Source organism: Conger conger, chromosome 5 (genome assembly GCF_963514075.1).
Source record: "Conger conger chromosome 5, fConCon1.1, whole genome shotgun sequence".
Taxonomy (NCBI): Eukaryota; Metazoa; Chordata; class Actinopteri; order Anguilliformes; family Congridae; genus Conger; species Conger conger.
The window spans coordinates 9,341,836-9,360,579 of NC_083764.1; the positions used below are offsets into that span (position 1 = coordinate 9,341,836).

The 18,744-nt window shown below is 37.5% G+C and overlaps 1 protein-coding gene across 1 annotated transcript in view; it reads right to left on the reverse strand.

Annotated features, from left to right (window-relative positions):
* Positions 1 to 17,875, reverse strand: part of LOC133129573 (adhesion G protein-coupled receptor F5-like) — a 32,017-nt gene extending 14,142 nt beyond the window's left edge. Inside the window, exons 1-26 of the mRNA XM_061243761.1 lie at positions 17,811 to 17,875; positions 17,179 to 17,231; positions 13,631 to 13,734; positions 12,950 to 12,995; positions 12,263 to 12,412; positions 11,022 to 11,186; positions 10,113 to 10,274; positions 9,985 to 10,011; positions 9,457 to 9,612; positions 9,096 to 9,185; positions 8,361 to 8,492; positions 7,992 to 8,081; positions 7,657 to 7,698; positions 7,104 to 7,262; positions 6,751 to 6,840; positions 6,408 to 6,449; positions 5,538 to 5,558; positions 4,720 to 4,761; positions 4,253 to 4,273; positions 3,963 to 3,983; positions 3,132 to 3,173; positions 2,665 to 2,685; positions 2,360 to 2,380; positions 1,443 to 1,484; positions 978 to 998; positions 74 to 115 (exon numbers count right to left, since the gene is read on the reverse strand). Coding sequence (XP_061099745.1) covers positions 74 to 115; positions 978 to 998; positions 1,443 to 1,484; positions 2,360 to 2,380; positions 2,665 to 2,685; positions 3,132 to 3,173; positions 3,963 to 3,983; positions 4,253 to 4,273; positions 4,720 to 4,761; positions 5,538 to 5,558; positions 6,408 to 6,449; positions 6,751 to 6,840; positions 7,104 to 7,262; positions 7,657 to 7,698; positions 7,992 to 8,081; positions 8,361 to 8,492; positions 9,096 to 9,185; positions 9,457 to 9,612; positions 9,985 to 10,011; positions 10,113 to 10,274; positions 11,022 to 11,186; positions 12,263 to 12,412; positions 12,950 to 12,995; positions 13,631 to 13,732 — 1,747 coding nt within the window. The 5' untranslated portion in view covers positions 13,733 to 13,734; positions 17,179 to 17,231; positions 17,811 to 17,875. The remainder of the gene's footprint in view (positions 1 to 73; positions 116 to 977; positions 999 to 1,442; positions 1,485 to 2,359; positions 2,381 to 2,664; positions 2,686 to 3,131; positions 3,174 to 3,962; positions 3,984 to 4,252; positions 4,274 to 4,719; positions 4,762 to 5,537; positions 5,559 to 6,407; positions 6,450 to 6,750; positions 6,841 to 7,103; positions 7,263 to 7,656; positions 7,699 to 7,991; positions 8,082 to 8,360; positions 8,493 to 9,095; positions 9,186 to 9,456; positions 9,613 to 9,984; positions 10,012 to 10,112; positions 10,275 to 11,021; positions 11,187 to 12,262; positions 12,413 to 12,949; positions 12,996 to 13,630; positions 13,735 to 17,178; positions 17,232 to 17,810) is intronic.
* Between the last annotated feature and the right edge of the window lie 869 nt (positions 17,876 to 18,744).

Genomic DNA, 18,744 nt, shown 5'->3' on the forward strand with positions numbered 1-18,744 from the left:
AACTTACACACAAATAGCTATAATTAGTTGTGAGTGAGGCATTTGTCTGAAATTATAATGAACCAGTACATACTTGGCTCTTGGGTTGTTCGTACAGTGGATGCAGGAGTGGTTTCTGTGGAAAGAAAGACTATTTAGACAAGTACAGTGATGTGAACAAGTGATGTGAATTCTGGAAGAAGATGCTACAAATCCATCTCTTGCTGCCCTAATTATAAATAACCACGACATACTCAGTTCCTTTACTGATAGTATAGCGGTTTAAAGAGTGGAGCCAGATAGAATACCACAAGGGCAAAAGCACAGGGAAGAGGAGGCTAGAACCAGGGGAAAGGAATACCAGGGCAGAAGGCGGAAGCAGGGAGAAACAAACTAGCAATGAGAAACTGGAAAGGACAGGTACAAATACACTACGAACAAACACAAAATGAGTAGCAAGTGAAATTAATTACAAGAGACAGGAAGGAAGTATATACATGGAGTAGGATGCGGAGACACTAAATGGAGCACAGATTAAACGAATGAATGATCGTGAATGAAACAGAAAACAGACTACGGTGGTCACAGAGGGTAACGAGGTGAAACGCTGAGGACTTGAACAAAACATGGAGAACAGAGAAACACAGGTGGCAAAAGGGCACAGAAGTGAAGTGAAGTGAGGCACTGATGTTAATTCTGGAAAAAGACCCTTCAAATCACGATCTTGCTCCCCAATGTATGAATACATTATCACAAGACTTTTCTAATTGACAAAATCTTTCAAAGATATATATGTGTGTGTGTGTGTGTGTGTGTGTGTGTGTGTGTGTGTGTGTGTGTGTGTGTGTGTGTGTGTGTGTGTGTGTGTGTGTGTGTGTGTGTGTGTGTGTAAAAATTCAGATTGATAATTGTACATGCCAAGCTAAACCAACACATAACTGACAGAAATTCCTTGTGAGTGAAGCATTTGTATCAAAATATAATGAATCAGTACATACTTCGTGGTGCAGTCGCAATGGCTGCAGAAAGAGAAAATATTTAGACAAGGACAGTGAAGTGAACCACTGATGTGAATTATGGGAAAAATACCCATCAAATCAGTATCTTGCTGCCCTAATAATAAATAACAGCTTCATACACATTTATTGCATTGAGTGTAATGTTTTGAATATTGGAACTTGTCATAGAAAACACAATGTATTGGTACAATTTGGCAAAATTCATAATTGACAGAACCAATTGAAACAGACCTGTTTGAAGAGAGAAATGTGGTACAAAAATACCATTTAAAGTACCATTTAAAATTGTTCATCACAAGACTTCTCAATCACAAACTCTTTCAAAGATATACATCTAAAAATGCAGTTTGATATTTGTATATCACAAGCAAAACTTAAACACAAATAGCTATAAGTAGTTGCGAGTGAAGCATTTGTCTGAAATTATAATGAACCAGTACATACTTGGCTCTTGGGTTGTTAGTACAGTGGATGCAGGAGTGGTGTCTGCAGAAAGAGAGAATATTTAGACAAGTACAGTGATGTGAACAAGTGATGTGAATTATGGAAGAAGATGCTACAAATCCATCTCTTGCTGCCCTAATTATAAATAACCACTACATTCTCAGTTCCTTTAATGATAGTATAGTGGTTTAAAGAGTGGAACCAGATAGAATACAACAAGGGCAGAAGCACAGGGAAGAGGAGGCTAGAACCAGGGGAAAGGAATACCAGGGCAGAAGGCGGAAGCAGGGAGAAACAAACTAGCAACGAGAAACTGAAAAGGACAGGTACAAATACACTAGTAACAAACACAAAATGAGTAGCAAGTGAAATTAATTACAAGAGACAGGAAGGAAGTACATACATGGAGTGGGATGCGGAGACACTAAATGGAGCACAGATTAAACAAAATGAATGATCGTGAATGAAACAGAAAACAGACTACGGTGAGGGTAACAAGAGGCGAAAAGGCTGAGGACTTGAACAAAACATGGAGAACAGAGAAACACAGATGGCAAAAGGGCACAGAAGTGAAGTGAAGTGAGGCACTGATCTTAATTCTGGAAAAAGACCCTTCAAATCACTATCTTGCTCCCCAATGTATAAATACATTATCACAAGACTTTTCTAATTGACAAAATCTTTCAAAGATATATATATGTGTGTGTGTGTGTGTGTGTGTGTGTGTGTGTGTGTGTGTGTGTGTGTGTGTGTGTGTGTGTGTGTGTGTGTGTGTGTGTGTGTGTGTGTGTGTGTGTGTGTGTGTGTGTAAAAATTCAGATTGATAATTGTACATGCCTAGCTAAACCAACACATAAATGACAGCAAGTCCTTGTGAGTAAAACATTTGTCTCAAATTATAATGAATCGGTACATACTTGGTGGTACAGTCGCAATGGCTGCAGAAAGAGAATATATTTAGACAAGGACAGAGAAGTGAACCACTGATGTGAATATTGGAAAAATATCCTTCAAATCAGTATATTGTTCCCGTATGTATAAATACATCATCAAAAGGCTTTTCTAATTGAGAAAATCTTTCAAAGTACTCCATATATATATATATATATATATATATAATGGAGTTTGATGATTGAACGTGCCAAGCAAAGCCAACACATAACTGACAGAAATTCCTTGTGAGTGAAGCATTTGTATCAAAATATAATGAATCAGTACATACTTGGTGGTGGAGTCGTGGTGGCTGCAGAAAGAGAAAATATTTAGACAAGGACAGTGAAGTGAACCACTGATGTGAATTATGGGAAAAACACCCGTCAAATCAGTATCTTGCTGCCCTAATAATAAATAACAGCTTCATACACATTTATTGCATTGCGAGTGTAATGTTTTGAATATTGGAACTTGTCATAGAAAACACAATGTATTGGTACAATTTGGCAAAATTCATAATTGACAGAACCAATTGAAACAGAACTGTTTGAAGAGTGAAATGTGGTACAAAAATACCATTTAAAGTACCATTTAAAATTGTTCATCACAAGACTTCTCAATCACAAACTCTTTCAAAGATATACATCTAAAAATGCAGTTTGATAATTGTATATCACAAGCAAAACTTAAACACAAATAGCTATAAGTAGTTGCGAGTGAAGCATTTGTCTGAAATTATAATGAACCAGTACATACTTGGCTCTTGGGTTGTTAGTACAGTGGATGCAGGAGTGGTGTCTGCAGAAAGAGAGAATATTTAGACAAGTACAGTGATGTGAACAAGTGATGTGAATTATGGAAGAAAATGCTACAAATCCATCTCTTGCTGCCCTAATTATAAATAACCACTACATACTCAGTTCCTTTAATGATAGTATAGTGGTTTAAAGAGTGGAGCCAGATAGAATACCACAAGGGCAAAAGCACAGGGAAGAGGAGGCTAGAACCAGGGGAAAGGAATACCAGGGCAGAAAGCGGAAGCAGGGAGAAACAAACTAGCAACGAGAAACTGAAAAGGACAGGTACAAATACACTAGTAACAAACACAAAATGAGTAGCAAGTGAAATTAATTACAAGAGACAGGAAGGAAGTACATACATGGAGTGGGATGCGGAGACACTAAATGGAGCACAGATTAAACAAAATGAATGATCGTGAATGAAACAGAAAACAGACTACGGTGAGGGTAACGAGGCGAAAAGGCTGAGGACTTGAACAAAACATGGAGAACAGAGAAACACAGATGGCAAAAGGGCACAGAAGTGAAGTGAAGTGAGGCACTGATGTTAATTCTGGAAAAAGACCCTTCAAATCACTATCTTGCTCCCCAATGTATAAATACATTATCACAAGACTTTTCTAATTGACAAAATCTATCAAAGATATATATATATATATATATATATGTGTGTGTGTGTAAAAATTCAGATTGATAATTGTACATGCCAAGCTAAACCAACACATAAATGACAGCAAGTCCTTGTGAGTAAAACATTTGTCTCAAATTATAATGAATCAGTACATACTTGGTGGTACAGTCGCAATGGCTGCAGAAAGAGAATATATTTAGACAAGGACAGAGAAGTGAACCACTGATGTGAATATTGGAAAAATATCCTTCAAATCAGTATCTTGTTCCCGTATGTAAAAATACATCATCAAAAGGCTTTTCTAATTGAGAAAATCTTTCAAAGTACTCCATATATATATAAATGGAGTTTGATGATTGAACGTGCCAAGCAAAGCCAACACATAACTGACAGAAATTCCTTGTGAGTGAAGCATTTGTATCAAAATATAATGAATCAGTACATACTTGGTGGTGGAGTCGTGGTGGCTGCAGAAAGAGAAAATATTTAGACAAGGACAGTGAAGTGAACCACTGATGTGAATTATGGGAAAAATACCCGTCAAATCAGTATCTTGCTGCCCTAATAATAAATAACAGCTTCATACACATTTATTGCATTGCGAGTGTAATGTTTTGAATATTGGAACTTGTCATAGAAAACACAATGTATTGGTACAATTTGGCAAAATTCATAATTGACAGAACCAATTGAAACAGAACTGTTTGAAGAGTGAAATGTGGTACAAAAATACCATTTAAAGTACCATTTAAAATTGTTCATCACAAGACTTCTCAATCACAAACTCTTTCAAAGATATACATCTAAAAATGCAGTTTGATATTTGTATATCACAAGCAAAACTTAAACACAAATAGCTATAAGTAGTTGCGAGTGAAGCATTTGTCTGAAATTATAATGAACCAGTACATACTTGGCTCTTGGGTTGTTAGTACAGTGGATGCAGGAGTGGTGTCTGCAGAAAGAGAGAATATTTAGACAAGTACAGTGATGTGAACAAGTGATGTGAATTATGGAAGAAGATGCTACAAATCCATCTCTTGCTGCCCTAATTATAAATAACCACTACATACTCAGTTCCTTTAATGATAGTATAGTGGTTTAAAGAGTGGAACCAGATAGAATACCACAAGGGCAAAAGCACAGGGAAGAGGAGGCTAGAACCAGGGGAAAGGAATACCAGGGCAGAAGGCGGAAGCAGGGAGAAACAAACTAGCAACGAGAAACTGAAAAGGACAGGTACAAATACACTAGTAACAAACACAAAATGAGTAGCAAGTGAAATTAATTACAAGAGACAGGAAGGAAGTACATACATGGAGTGGGATGCGGAGACACTAAATGGAGCACAGATTAAACAAAATGAATGATCGTGAATGAAACAGAAAACAGACTACGGTGAGGGTAACAAGAGGCGAAAAGGCTGAGGACTTGAACAAAACATGGAGAACAGAGAAACACAGATGGCAAAAGGGCACAGAAGTGAAGTGAAGTGAGGCACTGATCTTAATTCTGGAAAAAGACCCTTCAAATCACTATCTTGCTCCCCAATGTATAAATACATTATCACAAGACTAATTGACAAAATCTTTCAAAGATATATATATGTACGTATGTGTGTGTAAAAATTCAGATTGATAATTGTACATGCCAAGCTAAACCAACACATAAATGACAGCAAGTCCTTGTGAGTTAAACATTTGTCTCAAAATATAATGAATCAGTACATACTTGGTGGTGGAGTCGTGGTGGCTGCAGAAAGAGAAAATATTTAGACAAGGACAGTGAAGTGAACCACTGATGTGAATTATGGGAAAAATACCCGTCAAATCAGTATCTTGCTGCCCTAATAATAAATAACAGCTTCATACACATTTATTGCATTGAGAGTGTAATGTTTTGAATATTGGAACTTATAGAAAACACAATGTATTGGTACAATTTGGCAAAATTCATAATTGACAGAACCAATTGAAACAGAAGATATACATCTAAAAATGCAGTTTGATAATTGTATATCACAAGCAAAACTTAAACACAAATAGCTATAAGTAGTTGCGAGTGAAGCATTTGTCTGAAACTATAATGATCTTGCTGCCCTAATAATAAATAACAACTTCATACACAATTATTGCATTGAGAGTGTAATGCAAAATTCATAATTGACAGAACCAATAGAAACAGAACTGTTTGAAGAGTGAAATGTGGTACAAAAATACTATTTACATTACATTACTGGCACAACTGTACAATTGATTGGACTAAGCACGAGACAATCCACCCCTTAACCCTCCAATGCAGGGTTAAGGGCCTTGCTCAAGGGCCCAACAGCTGTGCGGATCTTATTGTGGCTACCCCGGGATTAGAACCACCGACCCACGACCCAGTCATTTACCTTAACCAATACGCTATAGGCCGTACTATTTAAAGTGCCATTTAAAATTTGTTCATCACAAGACTCTTCAAGACAACATCTTTGAAAGATATACATCTAAAAATGCAGTTTGATAATTGTATGTCACAAGCAAAACTTACACACAAATAGCTATAATTAGTTGTGAGTGAGGCATTTGTCTGAAATTATAATGAACCAGTACATACTTGGCTCTTGGGTTGTTAGTACAGTGGAAGCAGGAGTGGTGTCTGCAGAAAGAGAGAATATTTAGACAAGTACAGTGATGTGAACAAGTGATGTGAATTATGGAAGAAGATGCTACAAGTCCATCTCTTGCTGCCCTAATTATAAATAACCACTACATACTCAGTTCCTTTATTGATAGTATAGTGGTGTAAAGAGTGGAACTTGTGGGATATTGCTAAAAATATGTTATTTTCTGAATGCAGAGATCTTTATAAGATATACATCTCAAATACCGTTTCATCATTGGTTACAAGTAGTTATGAGTGAAGCATTTGTCTGCAATGATAATGAAGCAGTACATACTTGTTGCTACAGTGGATGGAGGAGTGGTGACTGGTGGACAAAATGATCCACTGAGTGGAAAGGTATTGACACACCCACATGAGGAACACACTGAAAAACAACAGAAGAAAAATTACATCGTCTTACCTCAGATTCTTATTGGATGTAAATTCATCACGGGTGTAAATGACCAGACAATACTTCGGTATATTTAGTGAATGGATACCCTGTGTATTACAAATAACCACACCCAGAAATGTTTAAGAGGATGCGTGGAAAATGAAAGACGTTTTGTTTTTCATCTTAAGGAGAACATGGGAAATGTCTTTGCAGTGTCTGAATTACATCAGAAGTTCATAGCAGAATGTGCTTACCTGACGTAAGATTTACATCAGTGATTTCAATCATGGGGTTGAGTTGATAAGGAAAAGGGAAGTTGTCTAAGAGGAACTTCAGTTGATTTAACACCGCAATGTCAGAAACATTGACCTCAACTTCTATAATGTACTCAACAGGGGTGAGTTGTGGTGTTGCTACAGAAACAGAAAGAGTAGTTGTCAGTTAAAAAATATCACCAAATAACAAAACATATCAATAATTCCATTCATTTTGAATGTTTTTGAAAGGGATGTAATGATATCAAATCAAATGTCCGTCTCTTTTAATCAGGCTACAAGTAGTTGTGAGTGAGGTCAGTGAAGTGAAACTCTGTTGTGAATTTTGGAGTAAATAAATGGTGTCTTTTTCTTCAAATGCAACCCTAAATAATGGTTCAAATAGAGTCATTGACTTTGCTGAATAACAAAATCTTTAAAAGATACACATCTAAAAATGTAGTTTCATTATTTTGTGTCACATGCAAAACCAACATACAACTGGCTACGGGCGTGAATGTGATCGTGTGAATTATAATGAACCGGTACATACTTGGCTCTTGTGTTGTTGATACATTCAATGAAGGAGTGGTGTCTGCAGAAAGAAAAGATATTTAGACAAGTGCAGTGATGTGAACAAGTGATTTGAATTATGGAAGTAGATGCTACAAATCCATCTCTTGCTGCCCTAATTATAAATAACCACTACATACTCAGTTCCTTAATTGATAGTATAGTGGTGTAAACTTGTGGGATATTGCAAAAAGGATTTTCTTTTCTGAATGCAGAGATCTTTATAAGATATACATCTCAAATAGAGTTTCATCATTGGTTACAAGTAGTTATGAGTGAAGCATTTGTCTGCAATGATAATGAAGCAGTACATACTTGTTGCTACAGTGGATGGAGGAGTGGTGACTGGTGGACAAAATGATCCACTGAGTGGAAAGGTATTGACACACCCACATGAGGAACACACTGGAAAACAACAGAAGAAAAATTACATCCTCTTACCTCAGATTCTTATTGTAAATTCTTTTGTAAATTCATCACAGGTGTAAATGACCAGACAATACTTATATTCTTCAGTCTATTTAGTGAATGGATACCCTGCATATTACAAATAACCACACCCAGAAATGTTAAAAAGAATGCGTGGAAAATGAAAGACGTTTTGTTTTTCATCTTAAGGAGAACATGAGAAATGTCTTTGCAGTGTCTGAATTACATCAGAAGTTCATAGCAGAATGTGCTTACCTGACGTAAGATTTACATCAGTGATTTCAATCATGGGGTTGAGTTGAAAAGGAAAAGGGTCGTTGTCTAAGAGGTCAGAAACGTTGACCTCAACTTCTATAATGTACTCATCAGGGGTGAGTTGTGGTGTTGCTACAGAAACAGAAAGAGTAGTTTTCAGTTTAAAAATATCACCAAATGACAAAACATATCAATAATTCCATTCATTTTGAATGTTTTTGAAAGGGATGTAATGATATCAAATCAAATGTCCATCTCTTTTAATCAGGCTACAAGTAGTTGTGAGTGAGGTCAGTGAAGTGAACCTCTGTTGTGAATTTTGGGGTAAGTAAATGGTGTCTTTTTCTTCAAATGCAACCCTAAATAATGGTTCAAATAGAGTCATTGACTTTGCTGAATAACAAAATATTTGAAAGATACACATCTAAAAATGTAGTTTCATTATTTTGTGTCACATGCAAAACCAACATACAACTGGCTACGGGTGTGAATGTGATAGTGTGAATTATAATGAACCAGTACATATCTCTTGCTGCCCTAATTATAAATAACCACTATATACTCAGTTCCTTTAGTGATAGTATATTGGTGTAAACTTCTGGGATATTGCTAAAAATGTTATTTTCTGAATGCACAGATCTTTATAAGATATACATCTCAAATACAGTTTCATCATTGGTTACAAGTAGTTATGAGTGAAGCATTTGTCTGCAATGATAATGAAGCAGTACATACTTGTTGCTACAGTGGATGGAGGAGTGGTGACTGGTGGACAAAATGATCCATTGAGTGGAAAGGTATTGACACACCCACATGAGGAACACACTGAAAAACAACAGAAGAAAAATTACATCCTCTTACCTCAGATTCTTATTGGATGTAAATTCATCACGGGTGTAAATGACCAGACAATACTTATATTCTTCAGTATATTTAGTGAATGGATACCCTGCATATTACAAATAACCACACCCAGAAATGTTAAAGAGAATGCGTGGAAAATGAAAGACGTTTTGTTTTTCATCGTAAGGAGAACATGAGAAATGTCTTTGCAGTGTCTGAATTACATCAGAAGTTCATAGCAGAATGTGCTTACCTGACGTAAGATTTACATCAGTGATTTCAATCATGGGGTTGAGTTTAAAAGGAAAAGGGTCGTTGTCTAAGAGGAACTTCAGTTGATTTAACACCGCGATGTCAGAAACGTTGACCTCAACTTCTATAATGTACTCATCAGGGGTGAGTTGTGTTGCTACAGAAAAAAATCAGTAAAAAAATATCACCAAATGACAAAACGTATCAATAATTCCATTCATTTTGAATGCTTTTGAAAGGGATGTAATGATGTCAAATCAAATGTCCGTCTCTTTTAATCAGGCTACAAGTAGTTGTGAGTGAGGTCAGTGAAGTGAACCTCTGTTGTGAATTTTGGAGTAAATAAATGGTGTCTTTTTCTTCGAATGCAACCCTAAATAATGGTTCAAATAGAGTCATTGACTTTGCTGTATAACAAAATCTTTAAACGATACACATTTAAAAATGTTTTGTGTCACAAGCAAAACCAACATACAACTGGTTACGGGTGCAAATGTGATAATGTGAATTATAATGAACCAGTACGTACTTGGTATAGTGGATGTAGGAGTGGTGTCTGCAGAAAGAAAAGATATTTAGACAAGTAAAGTGAAAAACTTAAGAAATTTCCTGGCAGTGAATGAATTAAAATAGACATGTATAGCAGAATGTGCTTACCTATAGTAATATTTAATATATCAGTGATTTCAATCATGGGGTTGAGTTGAAAAGGAAAAGTGACGTTGTCTAAGAGGAACTTCAGTTGATTTAACACTGCGATGTCAGAAACATTGACCTCAACTTCTATAATGTACTCATTAGGGGTGAGTTGTGTTGTTGCTACAGAAACAGAAAGAGTAGTTTTCAGTTAGACAATGTCACCAATAGACATAACAAATAATTAATTTAATTAATTTAGGATATTTTTGAGAGAGATGTAATGTTATCAAATGTCCGTCTCTTTTAATCTGGCTACAGTGAGTGAGGACAGTGAAGAGAACTGCTGATGAATTTTAGAGGAATTTTTTATTAATTATTATCATCAAATTATGCTGTAAATAACGGTTCAAATGCAGTTCTTGATTGTACCCTGAAGTGACCAACATATTTTGCACACACTAATGACAAAGTGAGGTTTTTTTTTCCCAAATAAAATGTCATTAAACATTTCATTTTCATAAAAAAACTGAAGTGTATATCTATATTACAATTATAGCCCATTTTGTGATCATTAATGTCACCCACATTGGATTTATATTGGAGAATATGGGGAATAGTGAGCCATAGCACATGCAATATATAATGTTATTGAGGTATCATTGTGATAAATTGCATATATCCTTGTTTTGAATGTGATATGAAACTATTTATTTGTGAACTCAAAAGGGGAGTCAGTGATACAATTCACAAGCTTCACATAGTGGCTGCTAAACAGTTCCACAGCCACTGAGCTACAGACGTCCCCTACGTGACACGACATAGAACACAGACAAAAGAGATTTATTGTGAACGAAGGTGCATTTCATTATCCTACTAGCTGATGGGTATGCCGAATGTTTGCTTTTGAGCTTTTGGTTTGGTTGTTACCTGAGTTAATTTCACAGAATGGTCCATCGAGAGGAATGGCATTGATGCATCCACATGTGTTAGCAGTGATGGTGCTACAGTTGCTATACTTTTGGCAGCTCTCCAGTGGCCATGAAAACTCTTCCTCACATTTGCACTGGTAACCAGAGCCCACTGGAGAGCACACTTGGAGACAAAATTGTAAAAAAAAGTTATTCTTGGACATTTTTACAGCACACCATGTCACTATATATTTGTATTTCCAGGTATTCTAATGCTGTGCGTGACAATTGCATTATTTAAACAATATTAGAATCATATGATCATTTTTTCTTGTACAGAAGCAGCAAATAAATCATTGGCGTTTGAGGTACAGTGAACGCCATAATGTTCAGGAAAAAGGTATTCTTGAAGTGGCTCCACGTGGGCTGTGGAGGGACTAAATTGTACATATTATAAACAGTGCCTCACGCTATGCAAAACTGTAGAGAAAGAAGATAATTGTTTCGAGGGGTTGGCAGAGATAAGTGTGACCGCTTTCTCTTTGAGAATCGTCACGGGTCTGGCAGTTTCTATGGTTGGCAGGGTGAAACAATTTGTTGTCCAGCAGGTGGCACTAATACACTTTGCAGTGTTCAATGTACCATTAAAGTCCGAAAAGAAGAAGACATCAGCCGTTCCCTCGGACGCGACAAAAATAATGTCAGGCTTCATTGTCATATACATATACTGTACTCTGAAGCATAACCGAATTAATTAATCTTACACACATTGAAACACGACCAATAAATAACGTACCGCACAAAATCTAGCACAATATAGATGGACGTGCACTTTTACATTTATATTTTGCTAACGAGAAAAGATCGAACAGATTTGTTTACAGGTAAAACACCCAGCACATATCAAAGCGCGCAACAAACACTACGCAATGCATTTCAAATGCATGCAAGTAGTCCAGTTATAGCCTACAAAAATATCTTACTGCTGGTTGTTGCATTGAGTTAGGCTACACATTGCATTGTCGGAAAGATAACCATGCGATATCTTTCAAACATAATGTAACCGAGCGTTTTAACTTAATAATTTACCATAATACACGAGTCGGGGGAGAATGATCAAACGTCTGTAATTGTGGTAATGTTAATTTACCCCCATCGTCACATGCACTTTAACCGTGGATTACAGAGCCAAACCAAGGGATAGTGTGTTTGTCCAAAACGTTATGGAGCTCGTTGCACGTTATAATGAGTCATACCTACCTGTGCTAATGTTAATGTCAGTTATATTGGTGTCTTCAATTTGGATGGGCAAACTAACAGAATTAAACACTGCCTTCAGCTGCTCTAGCACTGCGATGCTGGAGACGTTGAGTTCTACATCAATGACGTACTCCTGATACCCCTGCAATGCTGTGAAGATAAAAGTCAGATGAATGGTACGCCATATATTCTCCATGTGAGCCACTCAGTAAATTAAACTCTAAACGAGTTTTGCAGGTATTCAGTCAACATTTGTCCTTAACTTTGACTCAGAATAAAAAGCACATACCAGCCAGCCTTACATACTGGATCCAAGGTACACTACCACTAAACCTGACAGTCATAGTTTATTCTTACCATCCGGCTGGAATTAATTAAGAACAGAGCTGCTGTTCAAATTTGGAGGTAAAATAGAACAGACATTAATGATGTAATGTTTTATTTTTGAAATATACGACAGTCAAATAAAAATAAAAATGACCCAGGTGTTTTATAGAGCAAGTACATAGACATTTCAAATACATCTAATAACAGTAGGGGAAAGTAAAGTAAATATATCCAGATTTCACAGGATTCAGAAGAACAACATTGTGTCAGATTTTTTGTTGATTAGCTTAGAGGTGAAAATATTGCCCCTGCTTCAGACCTGGGATGCACCATTGGTTTATGAGAATCTCATTAACTTACCTTCTCTTTTCTGTCTTTTTGGCACATAAGCATTGTCATGTGTTTCCTGTAAAACAAAAATATAAACTATAAACTGTATATATAATAAAAAATCATCAGAATAACTGGCAGACATTTGAAAGTGGCAGACATTTGAAACATCTCAAAAATCAAATAAAAAGTTGAAAATAACTTCATAACTTCTTGTGGGGAACTGACATCTGAAGCCAAGGTACATAAACCTAGCACATTTGGTCAAAATTACTGCATTTTTTAACTGCCAACCAGATTGATTCAGTATTATTATTCAATAAGTTAATCATATGGTTCCACAGACATGGATTATGCTTAGTCCTGGACATAATTTTGTATAGAGAATCTCCATTAAAAATGGCTATCTGCAGCACAGGCTGAAGTTACGTATACATTGCTGCTGGGAATTGGCCTGTAGCGTAGTGGTTAAGGTAAATGACTGGGACCCGCAATGTTGGTGGTTCGATCCCCGGTGTAGCCACAATTAGATCTGCACAGCCGTTGGACCCTTGAGCAAGGCCCTTAACCCTGCACTGTTCCATTCTAATTAACTGTACATCACACTGGATTAGAGTGTCTGCCGTTAATGTAATGTAAAAAAACAAGGTTCTTTGAATACAGTCTTTTGAGAATTATGAATCTTTTTGAAACTCTTGAAGAAATCCTTACCTGAGATTGATAATCCGGAATGTGAACACACCCTTCTGTTCCCAAAATATTCAAAACCACCTGCAGGACAGTGAGGCTGAATACTGTTTTTAATATTGCCATACCTGCATGGGTAAAAAGAGATTGTATTTATCTGTAATTCTTTATTAATTTCAGTATAACCCAAAATGCCACATAAATCAGCAAAGGGCATTACATTACATTACATTACATTACATCATTTGGCTGATGCTTTTATCCAATGCGACTTACAGTTGATTTTTAGACTAAGCAGGAGACAATCCTCCCCTGGAAAAATGCAGGGTTAAGGGCCTTGCTCAAGGGCCCAAAGGCTGTGTGGATCTTATGGTGGCTACACCGGGATTAGAACCCCCGACCTTGTGGGTCACCGGTGAGTGGGCAGAAATCTGCACTTGAGGCTTAAGTGAAATGTGCATTATCCTGCAGGGAATTGGCCTGTAGCATAGTGGTTAAGGTAAATGACTGGGACCCACAAGGTTGGTGATTCGATCCCTGGTGTAGCCACAATAAGATCTGCACAGCCGTTGCTGTGGGCCTTGCTGTGGGTCTTGAGCAAGGCCTTTAACCCTGCATTGCTCCTGGGAAGGATTGTCTCCTGCTTAGTCTAATCAACTGTACGTCGCTCTGGATAAGAGCTTCTGCCAAATGCCATCAATGTAAAATGTAACAATCGCGAATTAAGTAACCGGAAATGAGCTAAACCTCCCAAAGCCCACCCTAGGATGATATGATATTCTGGTAATGCTACTGTTCCTTGTGTTAAAAGCGTTCACCTCAGCTGTTCACCTCAGCTGGTTCAAAATGTGTTTCACCCCAATTTGTGTGTTTACAGGTCCCTTACAGGTTTACTAACCCCCAAATGCTCCTGGCGAGCTGGTTGGTGCCTTATATCGCAGCTAATCGCCGTTGGTGTGTGAGATGTGTATGAATGGGTGAATAAGAAGCATCAATTGTACAACGCCTTGGATAAAGGCGGTATATAAATGCCAACCATTTTCTCTGAAGACGATGGCTGGAAGTTGTTTAGAAGAAAGGCCCAAAACCTCCCACAACAATGCATAACCCAGCGATTAAGCTCACGTGCAAAATTCTACATACTGTAAGAGTTCTGATCTTAGTGACATATTGACCCCCTTCACATCCCATTTGCCACAATTTTATATTCTTCTGTATAAAGAGCTCAATCGACCTAAAGTGGTGATGCCCCGCAGACCACCAACATTTTGGGAAATATATCTTATTTCCAACTTACCCACAAGATGTTTGATTTAATAAAAGATTTTGTGCATTTGTAGGGGAAATTCACAGAACAAAAGATCTTCCATCCCATCCTCGTAGCCACACCGAGAGTCCCGGAGAAATCAGCTGTACAGTCATATCTTGCTCTGCCCGTGTCCTTGACAGTTTGGTCTACACAGTTCAAGACGGGGCCCCCCCCCTGCCAGCTGGCTGCTGTGTAATTCTAGCACAATTTAGCAGTTAATCAGTTTGAAACTATACAGGGTACATATCATACTTTAATACAGATATATTGATAAACTTTTAGCACACATCGTCGAGAGTTTTGGAAGAACCAGCCTGCTCACTAAGGCGGAGTCTGATTTTGACTTGCGATTGTTTATCATGCTTTTAGGAGGGAGATCTTTTGTTCTGTGAATTTTCCCCTACACATTCACTGGCTCAGTTTCCATGTTAGCCTAATGTGTTAGCTTAGCATAAAGACTTGAAGCCTATAGTGAGTAGCCTACCTCCTTCAAAGTGAAGAAATACACCTTACAGGAACGGACATATTTACATGAGGTATCGTGTGTATCTGCCCCCCACCCCTCGCCTTCCCCAAGCTCGTGGACCATTGGACCACTCCAACTGGACCCCCACCCCTCGCCTTCCCCGAGCTCTTGGACCATTGGACCGCTCCAACTGGACCCCCGCCCGGAGGCTGTGGACTGCTGCAACCCTGCTCCTCTTCTGGCTCCTGCACAAGCCTCGACACATCCCTGAGCAACAGATTCATCGCCCTCCCCTCTGAACTGTATACTCTACATCCATCCATGTGGATTTTCTAGATTACCTGCTGGCTCAATACCTGAACTGTTACCATCTTAACATATAGGTCAGCAGAGGATGGGAATCCCCTTTAGCCGGGTTCCTCGCTATAGTTTATATAGTTTTCTTCCCATCGGGGAGTTTTTTCTCCGATGAGGGAGTCGTTTACCTATTATTCTATTTGGGGGCTTAGGGCTGATATTCCCCATGTTTCTTCCCTTCTGTAAACATCTTTGTGACAGTCAACTGTGAAAACCACTACACAAATGGAAAAAATTAAATAGATGTGCAGAATGTTTTTAATAAACGTGAGACATTGTTGTCGGAGAAGTTCTACCTTTGAAAAGTACCATCAGAAGGTGTGTGGATTACTGCACTCAACTAGGGGAAGACGGAAGAGGATACATGTGTGTTCAGTGGTTATAGTTCCAAACAGTCAAACTTTTCAGAAAACAACTTCTCTCGTTTTATTTTTTTAATTAACACGTTACGCTAACATGGAAATTGAGCCAGTGAAAGCACAAAAAATGTAATCGAACATCTTGTCTGGGTAAGTCAGAAAAAAATTTTTTTTTCCCGAAAATGAATCCCCCTTTTTGTTGGATTTACTACTCAACGCAATCGCTCACCCACTCACTCACTGGGCGGCCTGTAGTGTAGTGGTTACGGTACATGACTGGGACCCACAAGGTCGGTGGTTCGATCCCCGGTGTAGCCACAACAAGATTCGCGCAGCCGTTGGGCCCTTGAGCAAGGCCCTTAACCCTGCATTGCTCCTGTATGTCACTCTGGATAACAGCCAAATGCCAAATGCCATTAATAAGATAGCCCTTGAGAAGAAATCCCGGGTTTTGAGAACACGCACAATCTGAAGGAACAAAACTATTCAGCTCACACAACTACTGCTTTTTGTCTCGAAGCCTGATTCTGCTCGCGTTTCTCTTTTCTTTTCTTTTCTTCTTTGTTTTGACAGGGGGATTTTTGCCATTGATAGACAGGCATCTGTCGTGCATATTGGGACATAATTTTGAATAATTGCCGATGCAAAAACACTTTATAGGGCATATGTCACATCGGCTCAACTACGATGGATCATCACCACTCCCCAGAACCAAGCCAGACCACTTTTTGTCAGCTCACAGCATAATCCTCCTTAACTGGAAGGTCCTTATGTCTCTCTAAAGACTCTACAATTACATTAATGTATAGGGAAAGACAGGTCTACTATAAGAAACGTGATTACCTCCCACAGTAGATGGGATTGGTACATTTATATTATGGGGGATTGATACTGTATTAAATAATATTTCAATAATACATTATTGTAATGAGAGCATATGTTGCTCATGTCTGATTCGCCAGCATATTAAAAGTTGACGGTGACCTTATGATGTAGAAAAGCAACATTAATTCATAATACTTTCATTTTTTATTTAATTTATTTTCCATTTTGCCTTTACATAGCCTATGGCAGGAAATAACTTTAAAAGGCTTTGCTGCAGCGGTTTATTTCCATTGAACCAGTATGTTCTTCCTTAAGAGAGCAGAAATGAATGATATCACGGTTAGTGTAATTGACAATGGGATACTCAGCATGGCTCTCAGATGTCTGTCAATGGGTTGTCAGATGTCTTTGACATTTATTCTCTTTCGACAGACTGCATTTTACTTAGCAACACAAACAAGCCATCTGGAGCTGGCTGCTCTTTTATGCTTACAGGAACACAAAAATTTGATCAAGCAATACAGGAATATACAATATCAGGAATAAATATTGAACAATAACCCAAACATTTCGGACATATTTATGTACCTTGCCACTCTGTGATTTGAGCACATTAGGGCTATAGACATTATCAGATAAATAAAAACATCCCAAGAGAAAAGGGCACAACCTGAATACAGTATAATACATGCAGAAATCCACTCCTTGTATAAGCCATGAAAAACAAGTCCAGAAAACAAACCGGTAATGTTCACTGTCAAGAATGTCAGACAATGTTTACACATAGAAGAAGAGGTATGTTGTCAGTCTGCAAATCTCCAAACTGATGGACTCATGATTAGGATTGAATAAAAAGCTGAATTAAAGTATTAAACCATTAAAACTTACCACAAATCTGCTGATCCTTTCTTTTGAAGGACTCATTTTCCACTGAACAGTGAACTCTGAAAACTGAAATCTGAAACAAGCATCTAGGGCGGGCTGGTGGTGAACACACCTACATTCTGTGGGGAAAACCAAACTTCAAACTTCCTGAAACATGGTAAGAGGGACGTCTGGCGAAACGGGTTTCATTTCCAAGGTGGTTGCTCATACTTCAATGTGTCAGAACTGAAATGGAAAAAAATTTATCATCACATGAACATTATCTGTGAATACAATTTGTGATCCAGATCCAGATTAATGGAAAATAAAAAAACAAACAATTAAACAAGGATGCATAAAATGGACACAAATATTCATGCTGTAATTCTGAGAATTATATCAGTGTGTCAACTAAAATATGTTTCTTTGATTAATTTATATTTTAAAATACTTGTACACATCTACATTCTTCCTTAATCAAATTTGAGGGATCTTGATCTTGAAAGCAGAAAGATTTTTTTCTGAATTCTGACACACAAACTATTCTATAAAACAGCACAGGACTGTTAAATAGGAAGCTTAAGGACTAGTTAAAACTTAACATTAATTTTATTCACGTATTTTTGTAATTGTTGCATATCAAGATTTTGCATTACAGTTCTTAGTTCAATGTACTATCTAATAATTTAAAGGAAGTAAATGATTAATAATTTTTGTCAGGGCTGGTGGGACAGAAGGACTAAGCACAGACTCAGAGATGCAGATAAATGGCAGGCTTTAATAATGACAGGCAGAATCAGGCAGGCAGAGGTCCAATTCCAACAAACAGATATAACATGGAACATCAGGTGCGTGACAATTTTTTTAATCAGTCCGATCCTAGTCTTTTCTTTAAATGCCTGTATTTTTGCATGTAAAGCTGTTTTGGGTATAGTTGTAAGAGTTGTTTGGTATTAAG